The sequence below is a fragment of the Amphiura filiformis genome, chromosome 1 (genome assembly GCF_039555335.1).
Source record: "Amphiura filiformis chromosome 1, Afil_fr2py, whole genome shotgun sequence".
Taxonomy (NCBI): domain Eukaryota; kingdom Metazoa; phylum Echinodermata; class Ophiuroidea; order Amphilepidida; family Amphiuridae; genus Amphiura; species Amphiura filiformis.
The window spans coordinates 9,394,237-9,409,881 of NC_092628.1; the positions used below are offsets into that span (position 1 = coordinate 9,394,237).

General features: G+C 36.2%; 1 protein-coding gene across 1 annotated transcript; it reads left to right on the forward strand.

Moving 5' to 3' along the window:
• The first annotated feature begins 6,756 nt into the window (after nucleotides 1-6,756).
• LOC140148347 (inactive tyrosine-protein kinase transmembrane receptor ROR1-like) lies at nucleotides 6,757-15,143 on the forward strand. Its single transcript, XM_072170306.1, has 4 exons — nucleotides 6,757-6,914; nucleotides 9,665-9,787; nucleotides 10,457-10,642; nucleotides 11,942-15,143. Exons 1-4 carry the CDS (start codon nucleotides 6,839-6,841, stop codon nucleotides 12,205-12,207), a joined length of 651 nt encoding a protein of 216 aa, XP_072026407.1. The 5' UTR covers nucleotides 6,757-6,838; the 3' UTR covers nucleotides 12,208-15,143.
• The last annotated feature ends 502 nt before the right edge of the window (nucleotides 15,144-15,645 follow it).

The following is a 15,645-nucleotide window of genomic DNA, read 5'->3' on the forward strand; positions in this document are numbered from 1 at the left end:
TAACACGCTATTGTAGCAAGCAACATGTTAGACGTCATTCTGTCTATATACACACATTGTGTTGTATTAATGCTGGTACTGTGTAAGCATCATTAATACAATCGCCTATTTTGGCTTATAAACTTCCCACTGAAATTTACTTATGATAAAGTGTCCACGTTTAGTCTTAGAAATGACAAAATACCAACCACGAAGAATTATTGAAAATTATTCAGAATCGTAAACTTTAATAGTTTCAGAACACAAATTGCATGGGTGATTTTTTAAAAGAAGTACATGGCAATCACGACATTGTACATTATTATAGTTTAGAAAAGTAATTATCAAGCATTAATCACATATTTAAAAAATAGATACATAAGAGCAACATTTTCTGAAATAAGAATCCATGTTGCAATTTGTTTGACCTTTGGAGGTTTTGGGCCAGATTTTTACTGGCCTATATGCAATAACTTGATACACGGAGGAGAAGCACACTTACACACGTACAGGTTATATTGATCAAAAATCAAGTGTTTAAAAGGAAGTCTCCGTCAATATAAACACAATGCCTGATTTGTTAGCAAAATTATTATCAAGCACGAAGCACATGATTTTATTTTAAACAAAACCTCCAAAGGTCAAACAAATTGCAACATGGATTCTTATTTCAGAAAACGTTGCTCTTATGATATATATATTATAACACTCAAAGTCTACCAAAATCAACCTCTACGAAAGATGGACAAAATTTACTTTTTCAAGATATATTGTCCATGTGAGAATTTGGTGACATTTTGACCTACAACTTCTCTAGGGCCATATCCATTTCATAAATAATTATTATTGCGCGTATGATTTGTTCAAAATTTCAAAATGGCCGCCAAATACGCTCATTATGGGTTGTAAATACAGACAGGTCAATCAACTTTTCACCATAGTAGCTGAATCAATATTAAAATAATACAAATAAGTTATGTGTACCGGCTACGTTAGAGTAATGTTTGAATTGTAACTGGATGGCCAAACGGGCGCTGACATTACAGCTTCTAGACAGGAAGTCTGGAAAAGTGACCTTTTGTGTAATTAAGATGCCTTATACATTTTCAGCAAATTTGATGATATTTTTCTGAAAAATTCCTATCTCTTAGCATTGTAGCGCATTTACTGATCATTTGGTGGTCTTGGTATGGCGGCGCCCATGTGTCACGTGGGCATTAAATTTAGTGCATTTTATTAAATAGCCTAAGATGACTGAATAAAGGAGGATCTGCAACTTGCTGGTTCAACCCAACAGCCATATAAATAATAAATAAATTTCGGATTTATAAAGCGCCTTTCTCCAGATCTTAGAGGACTCAAAGCGCTGTAATTTCGCTGCAATGGTGAATCATCACAATCAGGTCGCATCAACTAGGCCAGTTGCTGCTGAACGGCGCACGGTGACATCCCGCTATCTCTAAGGTCCGCTATCTCTAAGGTTCGCTATCTCTAAGGTTCGCTATCACTAACGTGTAAAGTCTATGGAGATCAGAATCCCGCTATCTCTAATAGAGAAAAAGGTTCGCTATACCTAAAAAAAGTCCGCTACTTCTAAGGTTCGATATCACTAATTTAGAATAAGGTTCGCTAGTTCTAAGGTTCGATATCACTAATTTTAAATAAGGTTCGCTATCACTAATTTAAAATAAGGTTCGCTATCACTAATTTTGAATAAGGTCCGCTATCACTAATTTATTGAAGGTTCGCTATCTCTAAGGTTCGTTATCACTAATTTCGATTAAGGTTCGCTATACCTAAGGTTCGTTATCACTAATCTTAAATAAGGTCCACTATCTCTAATTTTAAATAAGGTCCGCTATCTCTAATTTCAAATAAGGTCCGCTATCTCTAATTTTAAATAAGGACCGCTATAGCGAACCTTATTTGAAATTAGAGATAGCGAACCTTATTTGAAATTAGTGATAGCGAACCTTAGAGATAGCGAACCTTAGAGATAGCGAACCTTAGAGATAGCGAACCTTAGAGATAGCGGACCTTATTTAAAATTAGAGATAGCGAACCTTAGGGATACCGGGATTGTTAAAATTAGAGATAGCGGACCTTATTTTAAATTAGTGATAGCGAACCTTAGAGATAGCGAACCTTCAATAAATTAGTGATAGCGGACCTTATTTAAAATTAGAGATAGCGAACCTTATTTAAAATTGGTGATATCGAACCTTAGAAATACCGAACCTTTTTCAAAATTAGTGATATCGAACCTTAGGTATAGCGGACCTTTTTCGTAATTAGTGATAACGAACCTTAGAGATAGCGAACCTTAGAGATAGCGAACCTTAGAGATAGCGAACCGAAGCGAACTTAGAGATAGCGAACCGTAACCCGGCGCACGCCTACCCGCATTTAGATCGTAACATCCACCAATTATCTGTGCAGCTCCCCAAATTCCATTGGGTGAAGGAATTAAGTTTTTGATAACCAAACAACTAATCACCGATTTTTGCGATACAGGAGGAAACCGGAGATCCCGGAGAAAACCTGCGAGAGCGAGCATGGAATCGGGATAAACCAAGTGCACACGAGTCCTTGGGCCGCGCCGGGGCTTGAACCCGGGACCTCAGTGGTGCAAAGCGAGGGAACTACCGCTGCGCTAACTCGCCCTCCCCGTACACATATGGTGTATAGTTGGCTTTTGCTATGAAAAAGGTGATAAATCCAGGCCCAATTACTGATAATTACCCCTCTTTGGTCAATTACGCTTCCAGCTAGACAAGCCCACCCCAATGATAAACCACAGCAGACAATCCAAAAGATAGGAAATTGTTATGTAATAATGTTATTATGATACCTGTTGGCACACTTTTTGATAGTTCTATAATGGGAAATCAGCAGGAGCTAATTGGAGGGATTAGTGGTTTTGATTTTTATTCCTTTTTCATAGAGCAACCAGAGTATACAATATATGAAGCAGATTATGTGACAATTCAAACAGCAGCTTCATCTATACTGCAAGATTACTACAAGCAACCAAAGTATTCATTCATTCATCTTTATTTCATTCAAATATAAAATATAACAGCACAACAATCAAACACATACATTGAATGAGGAGGTCCTCGGAAGGCCGGATGACCTGTATTAAGAACCCCTGTCCTAACAAAAAAAAAAGTTTCAAAATAACAACAACAACAACAAAATATACCGCAAAAATGTCAAAAACACACACCCCTCATTTACCCTAACAAAAACCAAAAGAGCCTGTTTTGTGATCAAGAATATGCAAGAAATTACAGAGATTAATTCAATACTACATTAACTATATTACAGATAATACTATACACAATTAAATTACTTTAAGCCGTACATGGAAATTAGATAAAAATACTAAATGTAATTAAGAATAATATTATCTTTCACTTGGTAAAATGTTTATACATAAAAGTATGACAGTGTTGAAGAAGAAAACAACAGAACTACCGTAGCAAAGTAACTTTAAAGTGACATAATGAAACTTGTTACCTGTGATTACTATTCAACTCCACCGGATTTGATCATATAAAAGCCTTAGTATTTCTGATAGTCTCAAACTATTCCTGCACCCCATGGCTGTTGAAAAAAAAACCAGTATAAATTTGCTTCTCTCGGTCATACCATTATCCAAGCTTCAAAGCCAAACGTTATTACTCCGCTGCAAAAGGCTTAAAAGTGAACTGAATAAAACCAAAGAATACTGAAGACAAATGAAGAAGTACAAGTTTAGACGGAAGTAATTTAAGTGAATGAAATTCTCACCTTTCAATGCATGGTAGGCTGTTTTTGATCGACAATTTTAATTTTTTTGTGTTACGAATTCATCATAACAGTCAACTATTGTCATATTACGGCTCTGATTTCTTGATAATGAAAATCTTATATCTTTTTGCCTATATTAGGAACCGTTTGTTATATCTTACCAAGCTTGAATAACCAGCTCATCACGCTCATAGTATCCATGTTCATTATATATTAACCCTAACACTGGACCCTGCTTTTTGGGATCGGAAGTCAAAGAAGATCCGAAAAAGTCAAGGAGAAAGAAGAATTTTGACTTGGCACCCCAGGATTCGAACCTTTGACCCCTCGCATGCCAACCACACGATCACGGACTGTTAGCTACACGGGTTATTGATGCCCGGCCAGCAATTCCGTGCGCATATGTTACCATCCTCCACAACTGAGCCCGGATGTCGCCAGTGCCACTATTGAGATATGCTCCATCGAACTTAACAATAAACAATAGGAAACAAAGGATTTATTGACTGTTTTATTGATTTTTCACTACTTTAAAAATGTCAAGTACTATAGACATGATATACATCATTTAAAAGCTAATTTCAAGCAGAATATTTTGGTTGAATATCTCAAAAATGATGATTGGCGACTTCAGGGCTCAGTTGTGCTGAGGGGTCACAACTTAGGCTGATTGCGTCATCACAGACCCTGGGATTCATGCATGCGCAGAATTTTTCATCGTAAGATTTTGTAAGATTTTTGGGTGTTAGGGTTAAGACATTAGAGCTCCAAAATGATTACAGATGTTGAAGAATGGGAAGTAATATAATGCCTCTCAAACCAACCTGCTCACGGTTAGCATGCAGGGCTCGAATTTCAGTTTTGACCTTGGTGCCCCAGATCAACTCCGTATCCTAAAAGCAACTTAACTTATGAGCGCAAGATGATAGAGGTGTCAAGAGTGGCAAACCATCAAAATATCGCACAACGAAAGTTGAAAAACAACCACATCTTTGTGTTGATTTGTTTTATTATTTATTTATTCTCAATTTTTCATAAACGTATAAAACAAAAGAAACATATTGCAAAATTAAATATTGTACACTGAAATGAATTCAGTTTTAGAGCTTCTTGACTCTTGGTGGTTACGAATAAAGGATGATGGTCATTAGAGAAGAACACGATTTGGTGAAGGCGTTTTTGCACGCTGTATCTCCTGTCATTAACATAGCGAAATTGATAACAATCTTTTGCATCTAGGCTTTGTTTGGAATTTGTTGAGTTGAAATCGCTGCTGTGCTATATATTCTAAGAATATTATATATTTCTGACTAAAATCTTAAAATAAAACTGAACAAGTTTTATTTTCTGTCTATTAGAAAAATACTGGATCTGCCATGCTATCGCTGGGGCTACTCAAGCGCCCCGCCAAATGCACGGTTGCTCTGTGTTGCATTATGTCAGTCAGGCTAAGTACGTAGGTTGTGAACTTGACATTCACAGCTGTATAGATTATGGCATGAAAGGGACAAGTAACCTTTTTGGGGGACACCCGGTACTTGAATCGGCTGGTATGGTTATACCACACGTTGCTGCCATTTATTACAAGTATACACACTTTTATATAATATATATATACATATCAATTTCATGGTTACGTTACCAAGTCGCTATCTTTCAGGTAACGATGTGAATGGAGGATGTCTAGCATTATGCAAATGTAGACACAATTGGGCATAAATTAGTGAACTGCATGTTCTGGCGTTCACATCACATATTTTCTTGTGTATGGCTATCGCTTGTGACTCTAATACACCAAACCTTTTTGAAGATATATTATGGAGAATATCAAACTTAACTTGTGAAAACTCCCGGGTGAAAACTAAGACACAATTTTTATAATCGGAAAAAATGGCAAGTTTAAAGCAGAAGAATTTCAGTGCAGAGGAGGATTATCCTAACTTTACGGGGCACAAAAGTTTGCTCGCCAAACATTTGTCTCTCGGTGTGTACTCGCGACTCCGGGACGTACACACCGTATTTGGATTTACTCTTGATAGAGCCATTCAAAACGGAACCGACAACCCAGGTAATTAAACATTTTTAAGTCTCTTATATCAACTTATAATTCATTATATTCTTTCTTTTGAATGCGATATTTTGTACTGAATTATTACGCATTATAATATATTATCATAGGAAATTAGTCGAGAAAGCCAAAAATCGCATGTTTCCATACGTCTTGCTGTTCTTGAGTTAAGGCCTTATAATCAAGCCTTGGGATCTCCTTTATGGAACCCATACCAGTCCTCATTTATATCAGCTTTATTTTTCTCAATATTTTAATTCAAACACCACTAGGTCATGCTCCCCTCCGACCCGCCGTAATATAATACATTACTTTAAGGGTTCTGTCACACACCTTTGCACAGTCCTCGAAGAAGAATTCTTCAATACGAAACGCAAGGTCAAATTTTTCAAATGATCGTAGGCCTCTCCTCCCAGCTACATACACTTTAAGTACATATCATTACATTTATAATTTTTACTTCGAGGACTATTAAATATGAAAAATAAAAAGATATCAATTTTTAATAATTTGCAATAAAATTTGTATTATGTTGTCAATTTCAAAAAATCCAAATTATTCTTCGTATTCAGAATGCAATTATATTATATTAAAATTTACCACATAAAACAGGTATGTGGTGAATTTTACCAATGGAGGCGGGTAGTATAGTTTTACTCAAAATTTTAGAAACCATACAGTGCTATTGTTACCTTTACCCATTACAAATTACGAGTTACGAGTCCAACACAAAAACTTATTAACTTGAAATAAAATTAGTTATACCAGATGGCTTGACTAATGATGCTTAAACATATCATACCATCACATAAGAAAATTTCACATGCGATTAAGACATCGGGTAGCAACGTTTGCACAGTGTATTTTTTGTGGGACCTGAGAGCACATCAGAACTACACACAACGCGCAGGTGCAGTTATAGACTTAATATGAAATGATAATGACGATAAGGACAACATTACATCATACTGCGGTACTATTCTGCATTAAGTCGAAATGAAAGCTGTATACTTGTTCTGTTCAGTGCTGTTGGCTGTTGCTTTCCGAGTCCAGGCGGTTCCACTTCATACAGGTAGGTTTAAATAAAACTCAATGTAACAATTAACAATAAATGTAGATTAATCTCGGGGCCAATATGCAAAACAGAGTGTTTGTAATACACAGTCGGGCTTTAAATACCACCGTTATATTGGCGCTTAATTCAAATTAGTATAATTTACAAATGTGTAAATTGGCACTTAATTCGTCGGTCGCATCACATACGGTTCTATTCGAGGTTTTTGACTTTTTTGAGAAAACGGGTATGTAGCAATATGTTTTGGAGTTCTTCAAATCCACCAACTTACAGACTTTTTAATTAATTAGATATCAAACTTTGATTTGGGTCTATTTGCTGTTTTTTAAAATTGCGCGTGTCACATACAGCGCTATCCAACGACGTAAGCTACCTTTGCCCATTTATTAGTACGTGTATCACATACAGATTTATACGGTGAACGATGCATCGCATACAGATCTATTTAGAGCTTATTTACAAATACACGAATCACATAGTGATCTATACGTATAAAGAAAAACATAGCGAGACTTTAGTATAATATAGCGGCAGAGTAAAAAAAAATCATTTCACATACAGATCTATTTTTAGTTTAAGTTTAAGACCGTATGAGATAATTTTACATAGATGTTGGACATGTAAATTTCACCATTTAACTTCTAAGTCTCTTCTTTATATAAATACTCTGTCGAGGAAATTCTATTGAGAAATAAGTAAGTATGAAGCCAAATCCAACTTAAAAACAGAATTTTCAATCGAGATTTTCTCGAAAAGCGTAATGCGTCGAATAGGTATGTCAGTATGTGATGTGACCGACGAATTGTCACATACAAACATACCCTGAAACCACGATACTTATAATCAGTTGTAACCAAAGATGTCAAAATTACAAAAACTAAACTCTTCTCCTGGTGTTTTCAAATACCAAATACGATTAACCGTTTTTTAAAACGGTGTTATAGGCGTATATCGTTAGACTTAATTGATCTCCTCAATTTCTTCAATGTGGTTATTTTCCTGGCTTTTTAGTCAAAAGATTCACTAAAAGGTATAAAAATAACGTAACTAAATAACTGATGATATTGAAGAACATATCAGCTATCACGTACTTTTTGAATTTGGACAATTGACCGCAACGTTTTTGAAATAAAAGAATTTTACGAAACTCCCTCATTTTCAAGCCTTTCCACCGAGTCAATATCTATCAATGACAACATACGCATCATGCGCTGATGATGCGCTGTGATTAGGCCATCTTGATTTTTAATCTTAATAATTCATCTCAAAACCCTTAACGGAATGCGGTTTTAATTTATTTTCTTATTTTTTTACTTTAATTTTGTGATCTGTGGCAAGAATAGACCACCTTTTTATCCCTTGCACTGAATTTGTTTTATTAAGATTTACGCTTTGGACTATGTTGACGTCTGACGATGTCAGACGTGATATTTTTGTGTGGTGGATTGGGGAAAAAATAAAACAGCGGAAAAAAACCCTGAAATTTGCTCAATCCAGCGGGAATAACGCGAAAAACCGTCGATTTTACTACTGCGCGCGGGGCTTTGACACTCATTATTAAATCAAGATGGCCTTAGCACTCTGACTTAAGAAATAAAGGGTAATGCATTATCCTTTACACGCCAATAATGTGTCCGAGGCAGTAAAACCGTAAATAATGGGTGAGGCGCAGCCGAACCCATTATTTAAACGTTTTTACTGCCGAGGACACATCATTTGCGTGTAAAGGATAATTCGGCACCCTTTATTTCTATTCTATTACCAGAAAATAGTGCGATTTAAAGAGAATTGAAAGAGAAAATATCATTTTTTGGCACAAATATTTTAAGTTGTTTACTTCAAGGTGGAGCGCGTACGCTTAAGTGACCGCGCGTATCGCGGATTATTGCACGCGTAACCAAGCGTAATGATGTGTTTAGAATGTGTTACGGCGCTAATTGACCCATTTTTGCAGAATAATGGGCTCTCACGTGACGCGTTTCAACAAATCACAGTGCGAGATTTTGAATAATGGGTCGTGGGGGTAATAGAATATACTATATAGATCATTGATTGATATTTGAATCCGTGAAAAGGCTTGAAAATGAGGGAGTTTCGCAAAATTCTTATATTTTAAGAACGGTATGGTCAATTGTCAAAATTCAAAAAGTATGTGATAGCTGATTTATTCCTCAACCACACCAAGTATTTATAGTTATGTTGTGGCGTTAAAATACCCAAACAATTACGTTTCCGACGATACAGTTCTTTCAGGGACACCCAGTATGTGAGAAAACGAGAACAATTTCAGCTTAAGTATGAAAGCACAATCAGCAAGCGAATAGACTGATATGCATGACATGCTTCTTACAACATTGTAATGACTGTGTGCCGTATGACCATTCGAGTGTGCATGTAGTACGTTGAACTCAAAATTTATTTTTTTAGAAAAAAAGGACACAAAATATATTTCCCAATACAATATGTAAATTTTTACAATTGTGGGTTAAAAATGGATAGAAAAAGAAAAAGAATCAAACCAGGTGACGGGGAATTGAACTCGGGACTCCTGCGCGATAATCTAACGCCTATCCGACTGCGCTATATACGAGTACTCTTGAAAATGTCAATGAGGAAATTATATATCATAACATATTCTTCACGATTTCGTCGGAATTTAGATTTAGAGCATTAAATTCACAGGATGCATGGCAATGAGAGAAATATGATCTATTATATGATTCTTTCTTTTGGGTTTCTACATACAGAGTCATGTAGGGACAAGGCCACTGATTGCATAGAGCTGTCGTACCTTTGCAATTATCCAGAAGATGACCCTGATGCGGATCGGATCAAAGCTAACTGCCCATTCACATGTGGAACTTGCGAATGTAAGTCAAATACATTTTCATGATATGATTTGAATATAATTGGGATTGAGAAACGAATGGAACCTTCGAAAGTAACCAGCTTATGATTGTCGGAGGTTTGCAATGTCGAAAAAGGTTTACTTTGTCAAATATTTATATTTCATTAGTTTATAACAACTCGGCCAAGAGACCATGCGAGAACCCAATATAGTGTCTGAGCACTGAATTAAAGGGTGGCCTAATGAAGTATGAAATAAGGTTCACTATGTCAAACCTAACCGCACATTGTCCCAATAAACCCTTTTTTGGAAACTCGAAGGCTTTACATGTATACAGTCTCTCTAAAAAAACGGCAAATGTACATATTTTGTACCACTATTGGCTAACATAAATTTCACTGAGTTCTTTGTTATAACTCTAACTGCTGCTAAAATCATTTATTATCCAGGCCTTTTAAATAATTTGTTACCATTCTAGAATATTTATGACATATTACAGTATTTCTAAAAATAGCTCATTACCTAATAGCTCAAACCAGGAAAAAAGAAAGAAATACTTGCTATTATTAATTTTGGGGGTCTTACTACAACTCATCAGTTTTATCTGAGATGAAATTCAATAACAATAAGATATATTTGTACAACATAAGATAAACCCTTCGTGATCTTTTTCCTTTCCCAACCTTACCAGCGTCGTGGTTATCGTGCACGGACTCCTCTGATTCTGCGCTGTTGCATGCCTACCGAGATGTATGGCCTGGGTCTATTTCATTCCCTACATGTGAAGGATGGTCACGTCTATGCAGTATTCAAGATGGTGACCGCACTGCACTCCTGGTGAGAGCATTTTGCCCAATGACGTGCGGAAGTTGCAAACGTAAGTTTTCTTGTTGTCTTAGTTGTTGTTGTTGTGGTGCCTCGTTTCAAGTTTTGGTTTCCTAAAAATCTTGGGATTAAAACGAGGAGTAGAAAGCTACCCACTACTTTGTGTAAATGTTAGAAGTAAAACAATCATATCGGATATCAATATCGAAGCGCGATGGGCGGTGGAGTGTGAATAGGAAAAGAGTTGTAGCTATTCCATTAACGTCACAAAAATGTTAATTGGTTTGTTGTTTGTGTGTTTATCGATTTATCAACTCAACCATTCCCCCTCCTACCTTCTCCCTCCCCTCCACTCTCAATCCCCTCCTTTTTCGGGTGCACCGTTCAGTCCGACACGCCGCTAGTCCGACACGCCTCTAGTCCGACACACCACTAGTCCGCAAATTCCCTATACTTAGGGGTGCGTCAGTCTGAAAATGAAAAACGCTGCGCTAGTCCGAAAAAAAAACATGCGCTAATCCGAAAATGAAAACCACTGCAACAGTCCGACACGCCGCTAGTATGAATCTGCAAACACATTTTCAGTCCGACACGCCGCTAGTCAGAATCCGAAATACACTTTGCTAGTCCGAATTCCGCCTGAGAATCGAGAAAGTTTTGTTTGTCAAAATATATGTTAAAATTATGTTTAAAAATATTGACATACTACTAACCAGTAGAAAACAATACGCTAGTCCGAATATCGGAGCGCAGTGTTTCCCAAATTCCGATTAGCACAGTGTTTTCAGATTCGGAATAGCGCAATGGTTTTCAGTTTTGACTAGCGCAATGTTTTTTGGACTCGACTAGCGCAGTTTCGGACTGAAGGAGTGTTTTCCAGATTCGGACTAGAGCAGTGGTTTTCAGTTTCGTACTAGTGCAGTTTCATTCTCGGAGTAGTGGTGTGTCGGACTGGTAGAGTGTATTTTAGATTCGGACTAGCGGCGTGTCGGACTGGTGCAGTGAATTTCAAATTCGGAATAGCGGTGTGTCGGACTAGCGGAGTGTTGGACTACCGGCGCTCTGTACCTTCGCTCTGTACCTTCCATTCCATTCATCTACACTCCTTCTCTCTCCCCCCTTACGTAACCTACACACACCTCTCGTATACCCTCTCTCTCTCATTTAATAATAAATGAATAACTCATGACACGGTTACATCTGGAATTCAATAGCTTTATTTTTAGTGATTTCGGGCAAACATACGTACATACATCCCGCAAGTCAATCTTTCAAGCCTTCGTGACGTGTTTTTTTGTTCTGCATAGTTTAAATACCACCCGGTTAACTTTCACATGTTTAATTAATACAGGGGATGAATGTTTTGCTGACCTCAACGCTCGAGACTACCGTGGTACAATTTCCGAAACTATATCAGGTAAAACATGTCAGAAATGGACTTCACAGCAACCCCACAAGCATGTCCGCACACCTGGAAATTTCCCTGGTACGGGACTCGGTGATCACAACTTCTGTCGTAATCCAGACTTTGAGCTAGCGGGTACGTGGTGCTATACTACAGATAATAGCACACGATGGGAGCTATGTGATGTGGGCCAACCTCTGGCATGTGACTAATGTTGATATTTGATACACCAAGTGATCAAACAATGATCAAATAATAAATTTTCGTTTAGCTATAATAGTGGCGTTAAGTTGTGGAACAATATTGATCCCCCTGTATGTTCAAATCATGCATGGTCGGTTATTTTTTACTGACTGTCATTTATGTTGTGTGTGGCAGAAGTCTAAAATATTTCATGTTATAAATTATACACACGTTTGATCTTCTTTTATTTGAAAAGTTAATGATTTCCTTAAAAAGGATCCCATTATTAAAGAAACTTTTCAATCTATCAAAAATAGATCTAAACTCATATGAAATAAATGAAGCTCGTAATTTTACGGAAGACGGAAAATATTAATTAGCTTGTATTCTCCTTATTTTTGTGCCCATCTCACATTCTTTAATTTATACCTCAGTGAATTTCAATCAATCAATCAATCAATCAATCAATCAATCAATCAATCAATCAAATTTATTTCCATCAAAAATAAAACATACAAATAACAAACATGATAAAAAACGATGGAGGAGACACTAGAAACGTTGTGCCCCCTGAAACGCTTAAAAGAAGGGCCTAAATATATGAACACAGATACACAAAATGAAAAAATACAATACTCCAAGCCTGAAGGGAAAAAAGAAAATACACTTGATTTCTCACCTCACACTCACACCCGCCCATATAAAAAAAATGAGACCTTTTCGGATAACTTCCCGATAGTCACCGGGTAGACACCGGCAAATTTCACATGCAAATTAGGTAGGTAGCGGGTGACTACCCGATAAATTTTTGGGAACCATAGTGGATACCTTTCAGGTAATAGGTACCGGATGACTACCCGATGACTGTTTTGGGAAACTAGCGGGTAACCACCCGATGACTTTTTTGGGGAACTAGCGGATAACTACCCGATAACTTTTCGGGGACCTAGCGGATAACTTTTGGTGACGATATACCTGGTGACCTCTTTGGAGACTTCCTGTTGACCTTTTGGGAATGCAGAAATACAAATTCATATGCACAAATTTATTAGGCAATTTAACTTATTATTTGAATTGTAGTTTTTGGAGAAATACAACTCTGCAGTCATGGCAGTTGAGCTTGTGCTATCTTGCTATAAGAAACTTGAAAGTGTACAATGTAAATTGTAGTTATTGTACAAAATATTCTTCTGATTTAATTTGGTCCACACCTTTATAAGGTGCATATACCTTTCAATTAATGTACAACCAAATTGTTATGATATCAGCTTGTATTACAGTACTAAATGTGATCACATATCACTGACACAGCCTATAATTGTTATATCAAATATAAATTTATTTACAACAAATAGCTTAACATAAAGCTTATCAGTTAATTGACACGTACATTAGCTGATGATTAGTAATTTAATTGGCATTAATTTACTGTCAAAATCATATATGATTTACTAGAAAAGATAAAACTAAAACATTCAAATATGTGTCATATATTAGGTACATGTACATAGTGTATAAAGACTGCATCAATACAAATCATTTCATACACATTTTCCTACCTGCATTAATCAAATGAAATCAAGCATTCAATGCTTTATAATTCCTACAGCATGTTCCAGATTAATTAGTAAACATCTTGTAATGTCCTACATGTAAATCCATACATTTTGGACCACAAATAACTTGAATATTTTGAACAAATATATTCCAACTGCCAACAGCTAGCTACTCCATTGTGAATTCATTTAGTGACCTTAATTTGACCACTTACCCACCCACAATGCATTCTTAAGATGCTTAATGCTATTTTCAAGGTCAAATTCAAAGCGGGTAACCACCGGGTAACTCCTGCAAAGAATCTAAGTTTCTGGGAACCTTCTGGGTAACTCATTTGAAATATTTGAGTTTTTGGGAGACTTCCGGATGTTTACCCGAAAACTTTTGGATAACTAAATTAGGTATCCGCAATGTAGCCGCTACCGGGCACTTTCGGATAACTCTGGAAAAGGTACCCGAAAGGTTTCTGATGACCACCGAATGGTCATCGGGTGGTCACCGGGAAACTTTTCTTTTTGCTATGGGCAGCACACTCCACCACAAAAATGTCATAGGCATGTAATAAAAAGGTATACATATAAAATTAAATTTATATGTATGATACATTTATATAATATCAAATTCAGTAGTATTAACCAAATGTTACCATATCAATAAATAAACATAATTCTACTTGTAAATATCAAAAACATATTTCAAGTTTGACTTAAAATGACCTAAGGTTGCTGACATTTTAACATTTTTTGGCAATGCATTCCAAACTTTTGGTCCAACCGTTAAGATACTGTTGATTTTGTGGATAGGTATTTTATAATCATTCCTATTCCGTGTATTATAGTTATGATTTTCTTTGTGAGTCTGGAAGAAATTTTCAAAAGATCTACGTAACATTTTGTTATTATACTTATACATAAATATAGCAACTTCCTTATTGAACATATCAAAGATATTTAATACCTTAAACATTTTGAAAATTGGTTCAGTGTGACCAAGATAGTCACTATTGGAGATTACTCTCATGGCACGTTTTTGGAGGCGGAACATTTTATTCATGTGTTCTTTATTTGCATTTCCCCACCATAATAAACAATAATTAAGATAAGGCAATATTAGAGTACAATATAATTTATACATGGCGTCTCTTGGCAGGAATAATTTAACTTTGTTTAGTACACCAATATTTCTGGTACAAATTTTACCAATATTTTGAACATGTTTTTTCCAAGTCAAATGTTCATCTATAGTAATTCCTAGAAATTTTGCTTCACTTAATACTTCTACTAAATTTACACCCATCCAAGATGATATCAACTTCTTTGTTATTTATTACACTACTAGTCTGTGCACGTGTACCAAGATACATTAAATTTGTTTTCTTTGCATTTATTTGCTTTGAACCAATTTGAAACATCTTGCTTTGCTTTGATTGTATTTATTTAGGCCTCTATATACTGCGTCTGTTTAGGGACCGTTCACAAACACTTGTAAGGGGGGGGGGGGCTGATGCAAAAAAATTTGATCGCGAAAAATTTTCGGGCCCCCTTTACAGACCTCAAAAATTTCAGGGCCCCATTTTTGACATGAAAATTATGGGTCAACCCCATAGAAAAGCATATAAACTTAATTTTTCCAGGAAAATTTGTGGTCATTTTTTTCAGGCCCCCCTTATGAGGGTCAAAAATTTTCAGGGCCCCCCTTTTTGCATCAGGCCCCTCTAACAAGTGTTTGTGAACGGTCCCTTAGGTATAAACTATAACTTTTGTGTGGGTGTGTGGGGGTTTTGTGTATTCAGAAATGAAAAGTGTGACGAATTTTATGAGAAATCAATTGTAGTTCATACATTTTGTATCATCTAGTACGGTGTTGCAAGACTGGTATAGTAAGTACAAGTACATTTAATACAGTCATAA

Excerpts from the sequence above, each read along its gene's own strand:
- LOC140148347 (XM_072170306.1), top strand. The coding sequence starts at position 6,839 with ATGAAAGCTGTATACTTGTTCTGTTCAGTGCTGTTGGCTGTTGCTTTC. Across the intron at positions 6,915-9,664 it reads GGCGGTTCCACTTCATACAG|AGTCATGTAGGGACAAGGCC; the intron begins GTAGGTTTAAAT and ends TTCTACATACAG. Across the intron at positions 10,643-11,941 it reads GACGTGCGGAAGTTGCAAAC|GGGATGAATGTTTTGCTGAC; the intron begins GTAAGTTTTCTT and ends TAATTAATACAG.